This window comes from Oenanthe melanoleuca, chromosome Z (genome assembly GCF_029582105.1).
Source record: "Oenanthe melanoleuca isolate GR-GAL-2019-014 chromosome Z, OMel1.0, whole genome shotgun sequence".
Classification (NCBI taxonomy): Eukaryota; Metazoa; Chordata; class Aves; order Passeriformes; family Muscicapidae; genus Oenanthe; species Oenanthe melanoleuca.
Genome location: NC_079362.1, coordinates 51,132,622 through 51,156,334, shown reverse-complemented (window position 1 = coordinate 51,156,334; position 23,713 = coordinate 51,132,622). Strand labels below are relative to the sequence as shown.

The 23,713-nt window shown below is 39.5% G+C and overlaps 1 protein-coding gene across 1 annotated transcript in view; it reads right to left on the bottom strand.

Moving 5' to 3' along the window:
* Nucleotides 1–23,713, bottom strand: part of LOC130264686 (phosphoglucomutase-like protein 5) — a 70,035-nt gene that overhangs the window by 31,558 nt on the left and 14,764 nt on the right. Inside the window, exons 4-6 of the mRNA XM_056513061.1 lie at nucleotides 23,418–23,543; nucleotides 21,107–21,297; nucleotides 20,075–20,229 (exon numbers count right to left, since the gene is read on the bottom strand). Of these exons, the coding sequence (XP_056369036.1) occupies nucleotides 20,075–20,229; nucleotides 21,107–21,297; nucleotides 23,418–23,543 (472 nt within the window). The remainder of the gene's footprint in view (nucleotides 1–20,074; nucleotides 20,230–21,106; nucleotides 21,298–23,417; nucleotides 23,544–23,713) is intronic.

The following is a 23,713-nucleotide window of genomic DNA, read 5'->3' as shown; positions in this document are numbered from 1 at the left end:
CCGATACCTTGTGAATTTAAAAAAAAAAAGCAGGAGCAAATGCTTTTAAATGTGGAGATAACAAAATGAATGAAAATAGGAATATAAATACTTGTACAGTTCCATAATTAAATTTCCTCTTCTAATGTTTCAGTTTCACTGTCATTTTTGTTTTGAAGGGCTAGACCCACACTACCTATACTGACTACCTACTTTTTATTCAAACATTAAAAAATATATACAATGCAACCCTGAAAAGCAGTTTGAGTTATTTCATCTCTAGAAAACAGAATTATGGAAAGTTTAGTACCAAAACAGAAACGTGAAGCCAATTCTTGAACTGTACAGTAAGTCTCACTTAAGCATGAGCTAGCGAGATCATAAGAAAAGTAACAGTGAACATAATTATATCATCCTAATAAAGATTAGAATTTTTTTAAATTTCCTGTCAGAAAAAAAAACAAAAAACAGCTAGTTCTAATATTATTCCTGAAAGACCTAACAGACTTATGTGGAAAACTTTACCAGGAAACTGGACTACTTATTGTACAGCTTTACATGTGAATATCCCCGGTCTTCTTCCCTATACTTCATAGTCATCTACATGCAGCCTAAGCAGGGAAACAGAGGGTACAGAACTCTTGATAGACCAGATAATCTTCCTTGGAATTCTAAAAATATTAGCCTGCTAAACTGTGTAAAAAAATAACTTTCCCTTTTAAAAAATATGTTCTTTTATTTAAAAGAATTAAAGATTCTTGTGATAACTTTCTTTCAGTTTTCAATAGAAACAACAGACTATTTTTCACAGAGAGGCTAATAAAACAAAGTAATCCTTGGTGTTATCTCCAGACATGATGGTTTTGCACTAGCAAAACACCTCTGACAGAATTACCCTGACTTATATTAACAGAGTCAGAGAGAAGTTTTCTCCAACCTAATCTCTACAATGCCACGAAAACATCCTGATGAATATAAATCATTCAAATACAACAGCCTGCAGCTGACTTTCTTGTGCCAGTGAAACTCTTATAACATCCCAGAATAGATCAATCACCCAGAATCACTCTGCCAAAGCTGTGATGCCTGTTCATCACAAAGATAAAGGTCACAACACCGGGGGAAGGGCTTTCTGTGAGAGGTCTCACGAATTCATTAAGACTGGCTAGAGTTTTGCACTGTAGGTGAAATGCTGTCTAGGGTAAACAACAGCATCATTTTCATTCTGGAGTCCGAACCTGGAGGAAGAAATAGGTATAAATGAAAGAAACACCAGAGAAGCAGCTACAGCATGTCCTTGTCTCTCACGTTCCACCACCTGTAGGTATTAGCTGACATGTGAAAGATGCTTATAGGCCCCAGGTTAACAGGCTACAAAACACTGACTGGTGTTCCATGGATACATTTCTTTTCAGTCCTGCTCCTCTCTACAGTGCCAGCAATGAGGTAAAAAAAAAGGTTCAGTAATTCAGAGAACAACAAGTCTTACTCTGTAGAAGAATGAGCACTGACAGGCACTAACAATCAGGAATTTAAAGAATTTGTGGGACAGACATGGGCCACTGAAGTGTTGTAACAGCTCTCCAAGAGAGAACAAACCACTGTTATGGCTTCTTCTAGAGCTACTATGGCTATAGAAGGAAAAGGTTTCCCACTAGGTCTTGTAAATTTCTACTTAGCCACTGAAGTAGTCTGTGTCATCTAATCTCCAGATGAAAATAGCCTCATTTGATTTCAGGTCTCAAAACATATTTTATTTCAAAGACAAGACTATTATTTGACTGAAACTAAGAGAAACTGTTTTTCTTTCCACTTCTGTAGTTTTGCTTCATTCAAATAATTAAAAATATCTCAATGAGGGACCTGCATCTGATTTATCAAGAAGATAATTTCTTTAGCTGAAAATAAGTCTTCACACAGTCTAACCTTAGCCTATAAATCTTTGTATTTGATATTTTACTGCCTGAGTTGCTTGGATCTTTTTTCCTAACACTCTGGACACTTCTGAGGTCAACACAAGTAGTTTATGTTTGCCTTCATCAATTTTGCTATCGCTTTATTAAAGACACTGGGTTGGCTGTTTTCTAACCATATACTACAGAATTTGTCTTAAGTGTACTTGCAACTAGACCCAAAATTTAATGGTTTCATTCTTTTGGAGAAGTCTCTACAATATTCAGATTTCTTCTGCAAAAAACACCTATTTTTTAACTTTCCTGACACCATATCATTGCCTGATAGTCACCGAGTCCCTGTCCCATTCTCACTGCATGGTATGTCCACTTGTTCTCTCTTTAGTCCCTTCTTCCCCATGTTGGAGAGCTCTTTGCTACTCCATTTTTCAGCTTCTGAAGTCTAATAACTCTCACCTTTGATCAGTTCTCTTTTCATTCTTATTTCTCAAGATGCAAGAATCATGAACCAAATGGTTGGAATTTTTTTTGTCCCATCTTCACTTTTTATCTATGCAACTGCAATAGACTGTGAGAAATTCACAGTAGTAGCAATGACAGAAGGAGCACTGGCACCAACTATAACATGAAATAGATGTTCTGCTTCTGGATGTTTTCACTCTGCACCACCTTCCCTTAAAAGGCTTCAACTGCATATTATGCAAGGAGCAGAACTGAAATAGTCACCTCCCTTATATGGTCAAGTATTACAGTGTTACTCCTTCCCAGTCTTTAATTTATGAAGCAAAAAGCAGTGGAATGCTAAGCCCTTGCACACAACACAGATAACGAGGACACATCACTAAGATAAGATGTAAGCTGTCATATCTGGCAGGGAGGCTGTCAGGACCCTGAGGCAGAGAAAAAAATAGTTAGTAGACAAGTTCCCTTACTTTTTGCTTTCTAGTATGCTACATCTCACAGAGAACAATCACAGTAAAAGAAATAAAGAAAGAAAAAGTACCTGGAGAGGCTTTAACTATGAAGCATCTAAAAAAGTTAGGATTTTGTTTTTGTTCTCCTTCCTCCCAACCCCTGCAGCGTTATAACAAAAGTACTCACACAGGTGAAATAAAGGCATGCTGAATGAAGCTCTGATGTTCAGGGCTAGTTTCTGTCTTGAAAACTGGCAACTTCAGGTGGATTTTTTTTTGGCTGACAATAGCCCTGAGTAATGGATTGCTAATAACTGCAGAAATCATCAATAAATTCTAATCATGACTATGTGAATTAGCTTTCTATCAAATGAGCCTCCTGGAATTCATGTCACACAACCTGTGCCAATAAACTGTTGCAATATTTTCTCACGCCTCTCAGTCTCACATGGGCCTTTCTTTGTTTTTTAAATCTTTCAACTGCAAAAACTAAAAACTGCCCTACCAGAAAGACGAAGTCATAGAATAACAGTCACAGAATCATAGGATGAGCTGGACTGCAAATGACCTAGAAGATGATCATGGTAAGGATGGAACTAGATGTCATGGGCAAAGATGCCACCCACAAGATCACATTTTTTATAGTCCCATCCAATCCAGCCTTGGACACTTCTAAGGATGGGCTGTCTACTTCTCCAGGCAACCTGTTTCAGTGCCTCACAGTGAAGAACGTTTCCTAAAACCCTAATCTAAATCTCTCATATTATAGTTTGAAAACATTCCTCCTTGTCCTATGTACTATGTGCACATGTGAAAAGCTGTTCTCCATCTTTTCATAAGCCCTCCTTAGGTACAGAAGGGCTCCCCTGAGGTCTCCCCACAATGTTCTCTTCTCCACACTGAACAACCACTGGTCTCTCAGCCTGTCCTCATAGGAGAGGAGCTTCAGACTTCTGATTATCTTCAGGGTCCTCTTTTGGACCTGCTGCAACAGATTCAACCTTTCTTGTGCTGAGGACCCCAGAACTGGATGCAGCACTGCAGGTGGGGTTTTACAATGGCAGATTCCCCCTCTGACCCTGCTGGCCACTCCTCTTTATGATGCCATGTGGGACCAAGTCAGAGACATAAAACAAACCTACTTTTATTACATCTGTCAGTCTTCCCTTGTCAGCCATTGCAGACTCCATCAGACAGGGCCACCAGGCTGGTCAGGAACAGTTTGTCCTCAGTAAAGCTGTGCTGGCTGCCTTGAATCACCTCCTTAACACTGCTTCCATGAGGCTCTGCCCCACGATCTTCCCACGTACAGAGGAGAGGCTCACCAGTTTGTAGTTCCCAGTCTTCCTTCCTTCCCTTTTTAAAAATAGGAGTGATGTTTCCCTTTTTCTAGTCTCCAGGGACTTTGCCTGACCACAGTAACTTTTCAAATATGATAGAAAATGGTTTGGCAAGAATATCATCTAGTTCCCTCAGGGTCCTGGAGGGCACCTCAACAGGCCTTACAGACTACCGCCTATTTAGTTTCATCAAGTGGTCTCATACCCGCTCTTCACTGCCAGTGATAAGAATCTTACTCCTCCATGCCCCACCTGGAGGTTCAGGGACTTAAGAGATGTTGAAAGCCTGACTGCCAGTGAAGATGGAGGCGAAGAACTCATTGTGTACCTCAGACTTTTCCATTTTTGTTTTCACCATTCTTCCTTCTCACTTAGCCTTTTATTTTCTGGCCTTCCTTTTCTTTACTTATAGAATCCTTTCTTGTTATTCTCCACAAGTCCCATTCCATCTGTGCCTTAGCTTTCCTGACCCATCCTTCCACATCCAACCTGTATCTCTATACTCTCCCCAGGTGACCTGTCTTGCTTTGTAGTCTATGCACTTCCTTACTCCTCAGTTTGAGGAGCAGATCCTTGCTCAGCCATGCCAGTTTCTGTCCTGCCCTTGTTGATTTTCTAAACATTGGGATGGAAAGCTCCTGTGCTCACAGAAAAGTGATCTTAAAGAGTTGCTAGCTATGGTCTTTGGTCCTTAAGGACAGTTTCCCAGGGGATCACATCCATTAATTCATTAAAAAACCTGGAAGCTTGCTTTTCTAAAACTCAGCATCCAGACTATTTTCCTTGCCAGGCGCATGTTCCCTGCAATCATGAACTTAACCCAGGCATGGTTGCTACATTCCAGTCAGCCCCTGATCTTAACCTCTCTAATGAGCTCATCTGCACTAGTCCAGGTCCAGTAATGTTTCTCCTTTGCTCAGTTTAGCTAACAAATCCATGAATACATTCTACCTGGCTCATGTCTTGTAATACCACAGATGCGTGCAAGAAACTGAGCTACATGGAACTCATGTGCAGCACAATCACCACCACAACCAAGGAATATTGTGTGGAAAGTCAGACACTTGGCTTTAAATCTCGAAACCAAACAGATTTAAAATTTAGTGCCTCCCTTTGGCCCCTCGAAGCTCACTGGATTGCATCTGTTTTCCTTAGGAGCAGACTTGCACCACCATAAGGATGATTAAAGAACTCATCATGGAACTCAGGCTCCCAAATACCCAGAGTGAGGCCTTGTAGTTAATCTATTCCTTGCTGCCACCTGTATGTCATGATGTGAATACACAACACCATATTTCACACTATTAAACTTTCCTACACAGGCTCTGCAGCACCTCAGTCAAATGTAACAAGCACCTGGTGCAGCGTACAAAAAAGCAGCACTCTCAAAAGTACTTGAGAAACTACACAAAATGATAGAAAACTAATTAGTGTCCCAATCCCCACCGGTAACTTTCCAATTCTATCCCAGAGCAAAAGTAAATTCACATGCCTAACTGCATGGTCAGGGGAGCACTGCAGAACTGAAATGCATTTGTAAGCCGGCCAACAGCTGCAGCACAGCTCTACTTTGAATCTCTGAGAAAGGACTGCAGAAAGCCACTGCCTCTTCCTTACTCCTCAGGGAGTTAAGTGGTCAAAGTAAAAATAGCCAGCACAGCTCCTTACTGAGTCTGCCTCTGCCTTCAAAACTAATGTGATAATCCTGTCCACTATGGGCAGGAGGTGCAAGGATACTTTTTATGGATTCTGCACTCTAGCCTAGTCTCACTAATCTGTGAGTGAACTCCCACTGATGCAGAAGTCACTGGTGAACAGGAATGGTAAATGCACCTTTAAAAAATAAATTAAGCAGATGGCATGCAAAGCTGGGATTTATTATCCCACACTTGCAGATGCTGCAAATAGGTTACTGTTGTAGTGATCAAGATGTGAAACTACTGCCAGTGTTAAAGCTATCAAGTGCATGCAAGTTACATACATGTTATAGTGAGATTGTTACAACCCCAGATTTGGGAGCACTATGGGCCATTAAAGAATGTTAAATCACTTTTAGGAAGTTACACTGGTGGAGTCCTCATACGGGGGCCTCATACAGGTTTTAAGGTCTTAAGTACAACTTTGGCTTATAAGTCAAAAGATAATACAGAGTTCTAGCAATAAGATTCCATAGGAGAAAACAGTTCTCTGAAGAGTTAAATGCTTAATTCAATTTAATTGACATTTGCAGGTACAGAAATTGAGAACTATCCCTCCTTCTGAGGAAATTCAGCCTTTAAAAAACCCCACCATGGATTTTATGACAAGCTCCTTAATTCGGACATGAAACTGACCAGTAAGTCTGTGGCATCTGCTTCTGCTCAGTCAGACTATTATGGTAAGGATACTGCTATCAGCATGAAAGCACAATAGGTCAGACTACAAAACACACAATTCCTTGCAGTCTCCAGAAAATAAAAAAATATCACAACTTGAACCTCTTCTATCAGCATTTAAAAAAAAAAATCACAACACAGATTTTAGCATGGAGCAGATCTTCCAAAAGGAATCAGAAATGGATGCAACTCCTAGATAATAGCCTCTGGTACAATAATAATAAAACTTAATTGGATAAATACTGTATCAGGTGGTGCTTGCTATGACTAGAGCTACTAAGGAGCACTGTCCTGCTCATCTGTATGTACATTGTTAGGTCAAGTAAAACCCCAATATTCTTGCCTTTTTCTTAACGAGAAGTTAATTTAATCATAATGCAAAACCCTTAATTTCATATGAAATATTTGTGCTCTCATTACAAACAATGAAATCAGGTCTTAAGTGAATTCACTTTTAACTGCTAGAAATTACTTAGTTGCCTTTTACTAGGAATAAGTTGATTGTAAAATTCTATTTCCAAACCATTAATAAGTTTATCCTTCTGAACTTACCACACTACCAACACTTATCTCTTCTTTCTCTTCCACTGAATGATAAAATTCAGAACTAATCCACTGCGTTTAGAAGTAACTCAGACTATCAACCTGAATGCCTGTATCTGGACTGAGTCAGCTAAGAGCAAGTATTTATTTTAAGTACAGTATTTATAACAGTGTTCTTTTCTGCTGAGTGTCCAGGAAAACAGACATGACAAGATGAGAATGAGCAAGAAAAAAGACGAGGAAAGAGCGTGCAGCATTCCTCAGGGGCAGGCCTTCAAAGTTCATAGCCAGAATTTTTGTGGGAGGACTAGTGATTTAAGTCCTGCTGGATACTCACCCACTTTGAGCACCTCTGAAGGTGAATAAAAGCTACACTGAGCAAGGGAGCATAGTGTGGTACCTGTAAGCTCAGGGTGAAGGAGCTATCTGCTAAGCAGGAAGCAGCCTGGGTACATCAGCATGGCACTGTGCCCTGTTGGCTGGTCTCCTTCACAGGCCAGGTTTGGTGCTTTGCTGGCACAAACACACAGGCAGTGGGACTCTGCAGATTATCTTTGCACTGCCTTGCATGTAGACATATGGGCTTACCCAGGCTTCCACAAAAACACCACACTGTGTGAAGAAGGTGTAGTTCAGGCTTTGCTGAATCTGTATCTTCCTTAACTGCAGCAGTGTTCAAAATGTTCACAAGCTTTACACAATTTCACACTATTGCACTGTCTGTGGACGTGAAACCCCATTTTCTGAGCTGTGTTCTTCAGCACTCTTCCCCTTCCATGTCTTATGTCCTTCTGGCCCAGTTTCAGCATGCCACCCACACTGAGATTTATAAAGAGATGCAACCTAGGAGGTTTGTGCTGGGGGATGCTGACTCAGCCACAGCACAGCTTCAATTTCTCCTTTACAGGACAGTAAGTGTTTTATACAAGGGTTCAGTGCCAGAAAGAAATGAGTACAAAATAAAATGGATGAAAATAAAAAACAAACAAGTAATAGAAAAACAAGTACTCTCATGCAGATCTTCTTTTTTACTATATTCTCCATACATTTATTTTTTTTAATAAACTTTTACAAAAGGCTTTCTTATTTCCCTTCAAATCTCTAGGGGTTCTCATGAGCCCAAAAGTAAAATGTGCCTTATTATTTTGCTGAACTGGTACCAAGATAAAAGTGTCAACTACTTTGCTTTACTGAGTGTTGAACACCCATTATAAAGCAAGATTAGTTATGTGGACTGTAAGAACTGTTTCCAAAAAATCTGCTAACAAATTCAGTACCTTCCAGACAGAAATACCACTCCTTGTGAAGGGGGAAAAAAAAAATTATTCCAAGGTGATTAGGTCTGTGTAAATAAAATAAGGTGAAAGGTTTATTGTTTAAAAAGAAGGGAAGAAGCAATTTCGAAGTACAAAATGGATGTATTCATCCTCTTGCTTCAGATTTCTCATGATTGTTTTTAATCTACACAGAAAAACAGGATGCTGTCCGCAGACTGTGTAAAGAAGCCAAATGATTCTGCAGTATAACTAAACCTACTTGAGAGGTTTATATGTGCCTGGACTACAGATTGCATGGGCTCCTCCTGCCTAGCCACTGCAGATTTCTCCTTTGTCCTTAAACAGAAGTACCAACAGGAAAATTCTATTTTCTAGAGGAAAAACTCTAACATTGCACTTGAAGTCCACCAAACCAATTAGCTTGACAAAGTATCAGTCATCACGACTAAGATAATTGTAGCTGAGATGGACTTCAAAGCTTACAGGAGGAAGGCAAATTTGTCAGATCCACATGAGGAAAGAAAACCTTCTAGGATAAACAGCTAGTGAATATTAAGAAATTAATTTCATTCACTGAGACTCTGCCCACATAGATTCCACTAACTTGGGGTGACCTTTCAGCACTCTCCCAAGCCATGGGGCAATGTATAGAAGATTTAAAGATAAGTAATTAATAAGAAACATGTAATAATATTAAATAAGAAACAGCGATGGGGATGAGCAACAGGTGCAGGAGAAACAGTTTCCTTGCCCATTTTGCCTCAGGTATGGTAATACTCTTAGACATGCTAAACAAGCTAACTCTTAAGACATTGCCAAGACTCTCACCCATTCATCAGTAATAACATTTAATGTTCTGAATTATTCATTTGAAGAATTTCTAGATAAGTTACTGCCAGGCTTTCCACAACTCTTCCCAATGAAACAAAGAACTGACTGATCTGATAAAAATAAGAAAGTTCTCTGATATGACAAGTGGGCCTTGACACATCCTACTTTTAATAATAACTGCAAGGATAGAAATGGAAGGGTCTGATGGTTATTTCAAGCTGCAGATAGTAAACTCAGCTGGACAATCTACTAATACATCATTTCAGTGACTTACAAGAACCTTAATTAGCTCTCTAATTATTCTGTCTGAGTGATTTCCACCACAAAGAGAATTTCTGCGAAGAAGCTAAGTCAGATTGAAACCGGACAAGTAGCATACAGCTCACAGACTGGTAACAATGTCAGTAAAATCCTCTAATCAGCAAAAGCAAGAATAAAGCAATCATCTTAAGCATTTCTAAATGATGGAGGAGATAAAAAAACCCTATTTGCGCAGAGCTTAAAAAAAAAGAAGCAGATAGAGCTTTAGCTGTACCTGATAGGTAGCTGACACATTTGAACAAGAGAAAGTACTCCTAGAAATATATAAGCTCACAGCAGTGTTCCTGCTACCACATTCATTTGATTTTAGGCAACAATTTCTTGTGTCTCTGAAGAACAATCTACTCAACATTCTGTTAACTAGCAGGGGTGTAGAATTAGCTCTTGATTCTGGTGGAGAGCTGGTGTGGACCACTTCCCAAGGGCTGACAACCAATGCTGACCGGCTCACAAAGGAGTTATCCTTATGGTCCCATCATGTTCCATTTTCTCTATGAAATCCATCTGCACTTGGGAGGAAGGAAACTCAGAAAAATATGACACTGGACGATTGCAGAGATAAAGCAAGACTACACCAGCACTGAGTAATCAGCCAGTCAGGAGCATATCCTAAAGAACTTAATTCTACAATTTACAAATAGAGCTACAATATGACTAAGCTAATTTCCTAATACAACCCAGCAGTAAGTGTATACAGAGACATATGCTATATCTATATCATTCCTCTCTGGAATCGCAGAAAGATTCTGCAAGCCAGTCATACAATCTACACATACGGTACCTCAGATATATAGTACCAAACTAAATAAACAAAAAAGAGCAATATTTTAAGGAAATTTTAATTCACTCTGTAATATTCTGGCAACTTCATGATGTTGCTTTAGTAGTAATAAATGCTACTTGGACAGCAAAACCATAGTAATTTTCTTCAACAACAAAACTCATACTTCTCATAAATTCAAATGAATGATATAATTGATAAAAGTGATGAAAACACCAAAATTCTCACTGGGTTCCCAGTCAAACCAGTTAGGATAAAAAAATGCAAACATAAAAACTGTTTATACATTGTATCACAAATAATATATATGGGCAACATATATTCTCTTCAACTTAAGTAACACACTCCATGTATAATATGCAAGTTTGTGAAAATGCCATAATTGCCTTTGAAATGCACTTTTCCACAAATCCAAACTTATAAGTCTGATAACTTCCAACAAAATGCACTGCAGCAACTAATGCTGTTTCCAGCTGTTTCTCTTGGTTACAAATATACTGGAAAGCTTTGCACAAGATGCAGTCTGTGTAATTCTTTTTTATTAGGAGGTTGTTTTCCTCAGTGTGTGGGATGTTAACAGGTGTACTCATCATGATGTTCCACACCAAATGCTGTCTCATGTTGCTTCAGTCATCAGCTTGAGATTCAGATCCAAAATGCGTAACTTCGCACCCTCTTCTGCAAATGTTACAAGAGTCAGCTCCCAAAGGAAGTATAGCCTTCAGGACAGTGTGCCTGTAACTCCATGCCTTATGAAAACCTCATTGTCCTTTTCACACAAGCTCTAATAGAATGATTAGAAACAGCTGTTGACATATACAGTATTAGCTATGGCTGGGCTAGAAGTAGGGCTAAAGCAAGAGACAAAAGCTGCATTGCTACAGACAACTAGCAAACACACACATTTCTGTGAGTATAATCGGAGAGAGATGTGCTTTGGCAGCAACATGCTCCAACAGAATTTTGCCTTTCACATATTAAGACCAGCTGGCATAGTATCCAGAGTCCTTGTGAGATTAAATTAGAATCGTAAAATATCTCAAGTTGGAAAGGACCCATAAGGATCACCAAGTCCAACTCCCTGCTCCTCACATGATGACCTAACGATTAAACATATGACTGAGATCATTGTGCAGATGCTCCTTAAACTCTGACAGGCTTTGTGCCACAACCACTTCCCTGGAAAGCCTCTTCCAGTGACAAATTGCACACATATGTACTGCATATCCACAGAGAATGAGGTTTGATTGCAGAGTTCACAGTAGTAATGAAGAAAAGTCTGACCAGCTGGAAAGCATGCAGCCATGCTTTCCAGATGTGTTGCAGTAATCCCTAGGGTTATTCATGCCCTTCATGGCACAGAGACAAGAACCACTTCTCATTATTATTTCAGCATTCATGTGCCTATACAGTAACTTAACTCTTCATCAAACCAGAATATATATATATATTGCAAACCAGATGTGAATATATCTACTTTATTACAAAACTCTGTATTGACTGCAATTCAAACTGGGCTACCAGTACTCTGAATTTTCTGAATAGAGAAAGAATGGTACCCATCAGAAGTTATTGATTGCCTCCCTAGCTGCTTCTTCACCTCCCGAATACTATAATACTACTTCCATCGTCTCATGCAGATTCAGCAGGAGATATCCTGCTTCTGATCAGAAAATGATCAGGATAGAAACAATGCAGTTTCTCCAGATGGGCAATTCCTTCATTTTGACGAAAATTTCAAATAAATTAAAAAAAAAAAAAAAAAAAAAAAAAAAAGCTAACATAATTTTTTTTCTATAAAACACCTTGCTGCTACATAGTAACTACAAGAACCTAAAGGTGCAGGCAGGCTCAACAATCTTGGTGGTGCAAGGGCTTTCCAGCAAAGGTCTCTTCATAATTCTGTAATTTAGATTGGAAGTGACCACTGAAGGTTTCTAGTCCAACATCCTGGACACAACTTGCTTCTTTCAAATTTCTTTGCCTCTTGTCCCTCCACCATGCACAGCTGGGAAGTGCCTGGCTCCAGGATCTCCACAGCCACCCTGCAGTAATGGGCAGCTGTTGTTAGGTCCCACCAAAAAAGCCATCCTTCTCTGGCTGAACAAACCCAGTTCCCCAGCCTCTCCTCTTAGGGCTGTGCTCCAGCCCCCATCTGTGTTGGTGATCCTATGCTGAACTCACTCCACTTTACTGATGTTTTTCCTATAGCGGGGATCCCAAATCCAAGTATCTGGGAGTGGTTTCACACATGAAAACTAGAGAATAATCACTTCCCCCACTCTCTGCACCACATTTTTATCCATACAGCCCAGGGTGTCACTGGCCTTTTCTGATTCCAGAGCACACAACTTCTCAGACAACTGGCCCCAGGATGCTGGCCTGCCTCTGCAGAGCTGCTCCTCAATTCCTCTGCTGCAGTTTGCATCACTGTTGGGCTCTTCTTCTCTGAGGTTCATGGTTTTTGCTGAATTTCATTAGGTCTTTGCCATCCGTTCCTGCCAGTTGTCCAGGTTCCCCTGACTGTATCAAGAACAGTGTGGCCAGCAGAATGACAACAGAGATCCTGTATTCCTCACTGGTGAGGCTGCACCTTGAGTATTATGTCAATTTTTGGGCCATTCACTTCTAAAAGGACTTTGAGGTTCTGGAACATGTCCAGAGAAGGGCAACAAGGCTCATGAAGGATGTAGTAAACATGTCATAGAAGGAATGTCTGAGGGATCTGGGTTTGTTTAGTCTACAGAAGAGAAGGCTCAGGGGAGACCTAATAACTCTCTACAATTTCTCTGCATAGAGGTTGTTACTTGGCAGGAGCTAGTCTCTTCTACTGTGCCTACAGTAAGAGGACAAAGGAAATAGCCTTAAACTAAGATACAGGATATTCAGATTAGATACTAGAAAAAATTTTTTTCACTGTTACAGTGGTGAGGCCCTGAAATAGGTTGCCCATGGAGATGGTGGAGTCACTATCCCCGGAAATATTCAAGAGGGTCTGGATCTGGTGATAGGTTTAGTGGTATAGGGGTGACACCTAGGCAGTGCCAGGTGAGCAGTTGGACTGGATGATATTGTAGATCTCTTCCAACCTTGATGATCCTATGACTGCTGGCTCTGCTCCCCAGCACATCAACAGGCACCACACACGCAATTTGGTGTCATTTACAAACTGGGTTTGAGTGTCCTTCACCTCTCCCTTCAGACCACTGACAAAGATGTTAAAAAGGACAGGTCACAGAACAGACCCCAGCAGTACCCCACTTTTTACCAGTTCATTAGCCAATTGCCCGTGAGTCTGAGCATCAAACCAGACTTTCATAGCTCTCTACCCGTTCAAATCATAAAGTCCTGAGTTGGATATAAGGACAACGTGAGACAGTTTCAAAAACCTTGCTAAAATGGCAGTAAACATCATCTACTGTCTTAACCTACCAACAGATTCCATCACTTTATCAGCCAGGCAATCAGGCTGGTTAGACATGATTTATTCTAGCAGCTGCCCAATGATGCTATTTAGATTTGGATTGCCTGGCTTACACTAGTTTGCCTTTCTCAATTGCGAAATTGTTCTTTAGATTTTAGAGAGTGAAAATTAATAATTAATAAGTGGTCTTTTTTGGCTGTAGGACTTGTCTGTGAAAAGAAGAAAGCAGTTTTACAAGTGTATGACAGTGTTTCATAGAAAAAATACAGAAAGAAGACAAAACTATAATATGCCATAGGTATAGACTGTTACTACAGAATCAAAGAATCACTGATGTTGGAAAGATTTTAGGCTTCTTTCTTTTCCCCACAAAAGGAAACATGAGACAATGTTTCTTCTCCTTCAAAATTAATGTAACAATTAAAGATGATTATTACTTAAAGTACGATTTAGTCTAACAGGACTCAAACTTCTTCAATAATTTTAAGTACCCTGGCTCTTCCAATCTTATAGTGACCTTCTTCAAAACACACAGAATGTAAAAAACAATTTACTGTCCTCTTAATTTCTAAACAACCTAAGAAGATTATACTTTAATACACCCTAAAAGTAGAATTTTAAACATACTGTTTTGATTTCTGTGCCAGAAAAGTCTTCCTTTAAATCAGCAGGATGCATACTCTGTCAAGGTCACCCATTGACAAAAAATCCTTTGATGGGAGAGGTTGGATTGATACCAGCTAAGCATTCCAGCCTGAGCAAAACATGCTCAGACATGTTGAAAGGACATACCAGGGAGCCCTTCTAAGTTGAAGCACATAATAAGACTGCATAAGACCTTGAAAGAAAAAGGGCCTTCAACCTTTAAGTGGTCACAGTGTCTTCTGTAAATTACTTGATGAAAATTCCTCAAATAGTTTTAATTAAAACATTTTTGGACTTTTTATTAGGACATTTTTAGGAATTCCTGCTGTTTATTTGTAACTGTATACTTTATGAGATACAAAACATGCACTAAGAATTCTGTGACTTTCTGTTACCCACCAGCAATCTATTGCATGCTGCAAGGCCTGCTCCCGGCATTTTGCAAAGTGTTTCTTTTTCTCAGATAGTTTTTAAGATACAGCACATTAAGCCTAGACAAAAGTATGTCTGTGAAAACTACAAATACACATACTTCTAAACAGGAGTCATTTAAGGTTACAAAACATATTTATTTCTCACCAAGCACCAAATCTTTATCTCTCTAACTCTGGTTGACAAACTGACCTCATTCTTAGCCAAAGATTAAACTGGAAAGGGAACACTGCATAATTTCCAACTCATCTTTACCTCATACATGAATAAAGCTTTCAATACACCCTTATGTAGTCAGTCCTGCAAGCTTCACATTGCACAACCAATGAACCTGCTCATGTTAAGCTAAGCAGCTACAGCAGCCACTCCATGCACAGGTCAGAATCCAACTATCTCCGTGTAAGAGCTGTGTGTTGTGCAAGGCTGCTCTGCAGCCTGCCATTCTCAGCAGGGAACAGCTGCCTTCAGGCCCAGAACTGGCCAGGGAATCCCTCTCAGACCCTAAAGCTAAGTTGTGTGCCAAGTAAAAGAAGGCAAGCCATGGGACCACTTAGCCTCTTTTGCCATTAATCCATAAAGGACAACACAGATACTCAGATATGATTGAAATATCAATATTCTACTGATATTTCACAGGACACCAACATGTCTCCATCCTTTTCTTCATGAGCAGCCACTGAAGAATACAAGTATAACTCTCTCCTGTAAATGTCAACAGTATGCAAGAGATTGGCGTATGCTCATTTTTACTATCACTGACAAAGTGTTTGAGTGTCCAACTGCTGTTGAGAATATTTACCCCATATACATTTAAAATGTAGACTGTCATGACTATAGCATGTTTTCACCAGTGCAGGCTAGGATAATGAAACACTGCATAGTCAAGCATATGGTGGGCTTGCAACAGTCAAATATGCCACTCCATAGTAAAGAATAACAAATCCAGCATCAAAGAAAACATAAAGACTAAAGCAACTCCCTAAGGATATCCTTGTAAATGTTTGCAATGATAAATCACCTCCACTGTTTAAAAAACATTCAGGGGCAAAAGGACAGCAGCTAGATTACAAGCAATTTGTAGAAATAAAGCTAAGAGGCACAGCTAAAGAAAGAACATTAGTGCCTTGTAATGATAGTTGGTTTTTCCTCCACAAGTCTTCTCAAACATGTCATACCTGTATATATGAAACATTAAGCTGTAGAACATATTCGAAGGCAGATACAGAAAAAAAAAAAACAATCATTTTTTACTATATATACATGTATACAGAGGATTTATACGGACACTTTTAGTACTGCAATGTTACTTTAGAAGTTACAAATCCTAAACACCTTTCCCATCACAGTGCTCCCCAACTTTATATTATGTTTCAAACATGTTAAATTACATTCCTGAAGGTTTTATGCACTTGTCCTTCCAGAACACAAACTGTCCTTCTACTCCATCTAATTTTAAAACTGCATATATGTGACTTGGACTCCGTTTGACAGAGGTGTCTTAAAAAATTCACAGTGAGCCTATTTCAGATAAGAGGGAATGAGACTGAATTATCCTGCTGAAGAAAGATAAAAAGAATAAGGTCATGGCTGAATGGGAAGGAAGTGGGATAAGAGGAACAAGGGAAGAACAGGGAAATGTGGAAGGTAAGAAAGAGAACAAAGATAGATAAAAAGTGTTTTGCAAAGAAGAGAAGAAATCAAAGGGGAAAGGGGAAGGGGAAGGGGAAGGGGAAAGGGGAAGGGGAAGGGGAAGGGGAAAGGGAAGGGAAAGGGAAAGGGGAAGGGGAAGGGGAAGGGGAAGGGGAAGGGGAAGGGGAAGGGGAAGGGGAAGGGGAAGGGGAAGGGGAAGGGGAAGGGGAAGGGGAAGGGGAAGGGGAAGGGGAAGGGGAAGGGGAAGGGGAAGGGGAAGGGGAAGGGGAAGGGGAAGGGGAAGGGGAAGGGGAAGGGGAAGGGGAAGGGGAAGGGGAAGGGGAAGGGGAAGGAGCAACCTGTCAGATTATGCTAGTCACAGCAGTATTCTCTCAGTAACCATTTTCTCCAGTACCATCTTGACTGCTATTTTATACACCCAACTTCATATTTCCTACAGAAACAATTTTTATTCACACTTGTGATTCTCATTTTCTATGCTGTTAGCTAACATCTCAGTATTTCATTTCCTTTCCTGTTATGCAGTCATCAGATAAATCAGAATAAAAGGATATGAAACAAGAATAGTTTTTTGAACAGGGAACACAGGTTCACATTCTCCAAAACAAAAAGAACACCAGCCTAAGGGTACATATTGCCAGAGAATTGAAGTCTGGAAACGTATTGCCACAATGCTGTTGATGTTGGAGCATATTAAAGCAGATGTTTCCTGTCAAGTGTTATCCTCTCCCTACAATACATACCGGTATATTCCAGCAGTCACTTCAAGCAAACACATGCAACACTGGTAAATATTCTGAGTGAATTCTCTTGTAATTCACTGCTCCATTTGCTAATGCCGTTTTTCTGAGCAACATTTAGAGTCCTCTGGATTACTGTTTCCTTCTTTCAAAGTTTAATAATGCCCTTTCAAAAAGTCTTAAAGAAATAGATTTTCAAAACCCTTAAGTTACTGTGCATTTTTTTTTCTTTAACAGAGCAAAAGGAAAGCTCTAGCTCAATTACGTAGGCTAAACTGTGGCCACACAATACGGATACACCATAAAAAGAAGTGGTTTTCATTCGCTGTCTAGCACAGACTTCAGGAAAGACCTCCATGACCTCAGAAGACAGCAGCAAAGTGGACAGGAATTAATCCAGCTCCCCCACAGGAGAGCCACTCTTAATACCACGATTTAGAAGCAGGCCAAAGCTCAGTGAACCTCCAAGGAAGGTGTCTATGATACTTCTTTCTTGGATCAGTGCTCTAATCCATGTAGTCAGCCCCCACACACCCACCCAGGGACAGATAAGGAGCTATGGAGAGCTTATGGTTCAGGATTAAAGGGAGAGCAGTGACAAGAGACATTACAGTGAGGGTCTGCCACAGGCCACCTAACCAGGAAGACCAAATGGACAAAGTCCTCTATCAAATGCGAGGGAGCAGCCTCACATTCACAAGCCCTGTTCATTGGGGCTTTCAATCACCCTGGTGTCTGTTGAAGGGAGAACACAACAGGCCACTTGCAACCCAGGAAGTTCCTGGAGTGCAAGAATGACTTTTGTTTCTCCAAGCAACAAGGAACCTAAGCTGAACCTTGATCTCACCACAATGAGGGGCTGATGTGGAATGTGACGTGCAGTGACCATGAAATGGTGGAATGCAAGATCCTCAGGGCTGTGAGGAGAGAACACAGCAAGCTCACCACCCTGGACTTCAGAGGAGCAGGCTTTGGTCTCTTCAATGATTTGCTCAATAGAGTGCCATGGGACAAAGCCCAGGCAGAGAGAAGGGCCCAGGAAATCTGGGTAGCATTCAAGGATCACCTCCTACAAGCTTGACAGAGATGCTTCCCAACAAAGAGGAAGTAATGCAATAACACCAGGAAGCCTGTGTGAATGAACAAGTTACTCCTGAACAAAGTTAAACACAAGAAGAAAGCCTTTAGAGAGTAGAAGCAGGGACAAGTAGCCAGTGAGGAATACAGATGAATTGTCCAAGTAGCTGGGGATAAGGCTAGGAAAGATACAATCCTCAAAGAAATAAATCTGGCCAAGGATATCAAAAGAAACAAAAATAATTTCTACAGGTACACTGGTGATAAGCAGGATTAAGACAGGAAGACTAGGAAAATGTGGATTCTCTCCAGAAAGAAACAGGAGACCTGGTTACTGAGAACATAAAAAAGGCTGAGGAACTCAGTGGCAGTCCTGCCGCAGTCCAAGGTGCTCCACTCACACTACCCGAGTTGCACAGCTAGTGTAAGGTATCCCTGCCCATGGCATGAGGTTTGGAACCATGTGATCTGTGTGAAAACTGCATGATCTACACTGAACTACATGACAGCATGTAACTTGTAAGTCTTCAAGAAAACAAGCAGAACCATAAAGCAAAAAATAAATCAATAAAGTGTCCTGGATACAGACTGAAAACTTCACAACAATAAATATCTGTAAGAATGGAAGGGAAAATACTTACATCCTTCCATCATTATCAGTTGCTCAGTTTTATTTAATAATCAGACTTAGCTCCACAAACTAAATAAGGCAGTAATCACCACGAGACGATCTTCGCGCCAGAAGGTCAAGTAAACATCACAGAGAATATAATTCAAGCAGTCACAGTGTTATTGAAGGGGACTTGAGTTCATGTTGACATACTTATCCAACTTTATGAAAAGAAGACACACAAGCATTTAAATGTCACTGCTTCTTCAGTTCTTACAGAAATGCAGATAACTCTACTTATTTTACACCATGTTTCAATATAACGATAATGAAATTTTTGGACTGCTGAACAGAATAAACAAAACACATCAAATACTGACCTAACAGTATTTCCTTAAACTAGACTATCTACCCATAAGTAAGGAATATATTCCCAAAGACCCTGTCAATCATTAGAGGGAGCTGCAAGCTCTGAATTTAGTAACATTTCAAAACTTCCTGAATAGGCAAACTGTAGATACAGCAATTAACCTTTCCATACAACCTATATTTCACTTTAAAATTACTGTTTCCTGATTAGGCATTTAAGGAGAGCAGCAGATCACTCTTGTTGTAGTAAAGCTACACAGCCAGATGAGCACTGAGACTTGATTTAAAGCATTGATTTAGCCAATGCTTTTCCAAACAGAATATCTTAATGTAATAATATGCAATCATCTTGTCTTGGTATTTACAAAAAATTTAGGCCTGGATGAAACTTATTCAAAATTCAGCTGCCAACATAAGATGCTCGTATTTCATCAGTTTCAGGAGGGTCTTGATTTTTTTTAATATTTATTTAGTATTGAATTATTATTTTACCTTTTTTAAACTTCCATGACTTTCATAAAAAGGGCTGACAGACTAGGCTGAAAACCACTATTACAAATAAAAATAATAAACTTTTTTTGAAAAATACAGTAAAATATCTGTACATGAGAGTTACTAATTTACTTCTTTTCCATTCTGAATTAAACTCTTTCAATGTAAGTAAAGGTGGTAAAAACTAGTGTAGGTAAAACCAAAATCTTGTCGAAATCAGTTTAAAAAATAAAGCATATTAAGATTGGGAAAATTAGAAGCTCTTACCAAAAGGTGCCACAATTTTGGAACTGCTATGTAATAAAAAGTAGAGATAACTAATGCAATGACCAAGGTGATAAAAGTAAGTATTTCATCTTACTTGTCCAGAGCAGTGCTGGTAGGCATACTTCTGCCAAATCCTCGGACACCCATCTGACAAAAGTATGGAATGCAAGACAGATTGGCAGCAATTATAGCCAGTGAATCTGATGCATTAACAAAGAAACCATTTTGGCCAAGGATCATGTAGCGGTCCTAGAGAAGAAAAGAAATTAAAACAGCATCCTAAATTCCATGTGTTGAGGACATCTCTTCTTAGATCCACTGAAGGTAGAGAGAAGGACAGGTTTTGGATTACTCACATCCCTCTCTGGGCAGAAAAATTTACTGGCATCATCCTGGCAGGTTTATAATCTCACTATCACACCATCACTCCCTCCTGCCTTGCAAATCAAAGCTCCAGATGAGTTTCTAGCGTCTGCCTCCTACATGTCACTTCAGTAGCTCTGTTTCTGCCAAGAGAATGCTTGTGTAGGAGAATCTTTTTGCCAATGACACGAACCATTATGGGAGTGTTTTGTGTTTACTGAGAACAGAAAACAGCTCTTGTTCTTCAGAACGTTTTAATCTTTCTCCCACCTTTTCAGGGCAGAAAGCTCTTTTGTAATACATTGCTTTCTATTAAGCTGATAACATGACATGAGAAAATTATAATAAACAGAGATCATGATTCAGTGCTTTATTTAGCTAAAAAACCCTTAATTCATGATGCTAATGAAAAAGGACTTAACATTGTTACTGTTTACTGTGAAAAGTCTGTATCATCTATATGCTGTCTGTTCCTAACCAGGGAAAAACTGTTACACCAGCACAAGACAAAACCAGCCTGATATTTAAATAATTCTCATCCTGCCTTCAAATTCTGCTTGATTTGCAGTCATCTGCAGAGAAAAATTACAACATATGTGTCTGATTTATGGGTTGCAAATGTTACCATCTGTATCTGAAAGTAATACCACTTTCAGCTTCAATGGGTTATTAAAAGCAGACAAATTATACTTACACATCCCATATCTGACCCCAGAAAAAACAACTACTATGGTGGAACCTCAAGACAGATCTAAACACTTACCCCATCAGCATCAAAAGCAGCTCCAAATCCATACTCCCCACCTTTCATAGCCTCCAGCAAGGCAGTTGCATAGGTTAAATTTGGATCAGGAGGCTGTCCACCAAAATCCTCCAGAGGAATACAGTTGATGGCAGAATTTGCAGGAGCTCCCAATTCATCACACAAGATTCTTCTCACATAGGGTCCCATAACTGTGAAAACAGAAATCTGCCATGCAATCACAAAAGCGTATGCTTGACATTCAGATTTTTCACAGCACTGTGGACATTGCATACAAAACATACTTTCATCAATTCTATATATCTGTCCTTGCAACAACCCCTCCCCTTATCATTTCACAGAGAAGTATGTGATTGTTCTCAAAGTAAATAACTAATCAGTAAAAAAAATAATCAATTCAACACGAAAATCAAAATGGTGAAAGATGCAGAGGTCTTTTTACCCATTATTAAGTGAAGAACTTATCATACACATAAAGGAGTTTTTCTCACTAGAATAAAAATAAACCGCTATTCTATGTGTCTAAATAACACATAATAGCAAGGAGAGTAAACAGTAGGTGAATACATACAGGAAATACACCACCTTAAGATTCCAACTCATGTGAAAATTCCCATAGATTTGTCCACCAAAGAATTTCACTACATTTAAGTTGTTACCATGCAGAGAATAGATTAAAATTTTCTCAAAACTAACTCCAAAATGCTTCTTTATTTTGTGCAAGACATGACAAACTAAAATCTCTGTTATATACCAAAAGTTTTACATACATTTGGTCACTAAACAGTCACTACCTGAATACTCTGCATCCCTGACGGAGGTGTGAACAGGTCACTGTGGGTGACTGCCCTCTCCTTCTCCCACTTTACTCCCAAATATTGCTAACTGGAGCAGCTGAGACCTGAGGTGAAACTGTGTGAAAGAAACTTCTTTCCACAAAAATGCAGATGTTAATTCTGTAAAATATACCATGATTCAGGTTCTTATCTAAAGCGGACTCCTGTCAAATTACTCTTTTTTCTGCCAGTGTTAAACTACCAGTGTGTACAGGCATAAAAATATATTCCAGTTGTATACACTTAATCTACGTGTACTTTAAATTATAGATATCCATCTCTCCACCAAAAATGCAACGCCATAAAGCCAATTCTCTGTCACCTTGCAAAAAAGTAAACAAACAAAGTCCTTTAAAATGTTTGTGATGCAAACATACTATGCATCTTTTTGACAACATGTAAAGATTCTTAGCCGTCAGTAACAGACCTGAACATGAGAGCTCCTAGGTATTTTAGTAACATTCTCTCTAGCATGGTAAGTGACAAGAGGCTTCCTCACTGCTCCCTCTGCATTGCCCAAGGACACCATCTGCCCGTCTGACATAGCCTGGCAAAGCTGGGTGCTCACACTGCTTGGATGCAGACTACAATCCTTGGCCACAGTGAACTGTGTGTTCACACTGACTTGGAACTCACTATGGTATTTCAAACAGAGACTATCATGTTGTACTAGATAAAATGCTTTACAGAAATTTTCTAAGTCTATCCAGCTCCTTTTATGGGTCTGTTTTTGTAATCCCATTAGAGAATGAAACCTGGTTTGCTGGATGCAATCTGTTTTCCATAAGATAATGTTGAACAGTCTTTCTTAGACTCCTACCCTTCAACTCAATATCTGCAGAAATCCCTATTTATATATTCATAATGTAGCCTAAAATAGATCTTATCCTGGTCTGTGTTTCCCCAAGTGACACAGTCGTATTTTTTTAGTATCAGCACACCACTGAGATCCCCTTGCTGCCTTGTGTGACACTTTCAACTTGTCCACAGTACTCTGAAATTTGCTCACTTTTAACATTAGTGAGACAGAAGTCTCAGCTAACTCTTTAATTTATTTATTCAGACTTAACTAGTTTTATACCACTTATAATTTCCTCTTAGTAGAGAGTGCCTTGTAACTTCCTTGGTCACTGAACACTGCAATATACTTCATCACCCTGTCATGGCAAGATTACCTCATCCTGCTTGCTTCCAAATGCAGAAAGAAAACTTTTATTAGACACATATGTCTCTACTTATTAATTGAGTAAGATAAACGTCTTTGCCTAGTAAGAAATCTAACCCATTGCTAAGATTGCCTTTGTTGGTATTACAAGGTTCAAATTCTTTCTTATTACCCTTAGCTTCTATACTTCTATAGAAGTCTGACATTTGTATGCTGTATTGTTATTGGGAAACCATCGCAGTGTACAACTTTTTTGGGAAGTTATTTCAGTGTACCTACAATTCTGTTCCAATAGTACTTAAGTTCATACCTCCATTCATGGCATCAATCCTTATTTTAATCTGATTGGGTCCAGTCAGCAAGTTTCTGATGGCACTGAAGTCAAAAATACTTCGAAGGAGATTGAGGTAGATTTCCACAGAATCCACAATTTCCACTAGAAAAAACATATACACACACACAAAAAGTGACTACTGTTCACCCGAGTGAAGTTATTTCTTCCAGCTCTCTTCCACCCAAGTGAACTCAAGTCAGAGCACACAACCCCTGTACGACACTCCTTTGAAGTTCACAAAGGAAAAGTCTAAGGCTCCTGCTGCCTTCAGT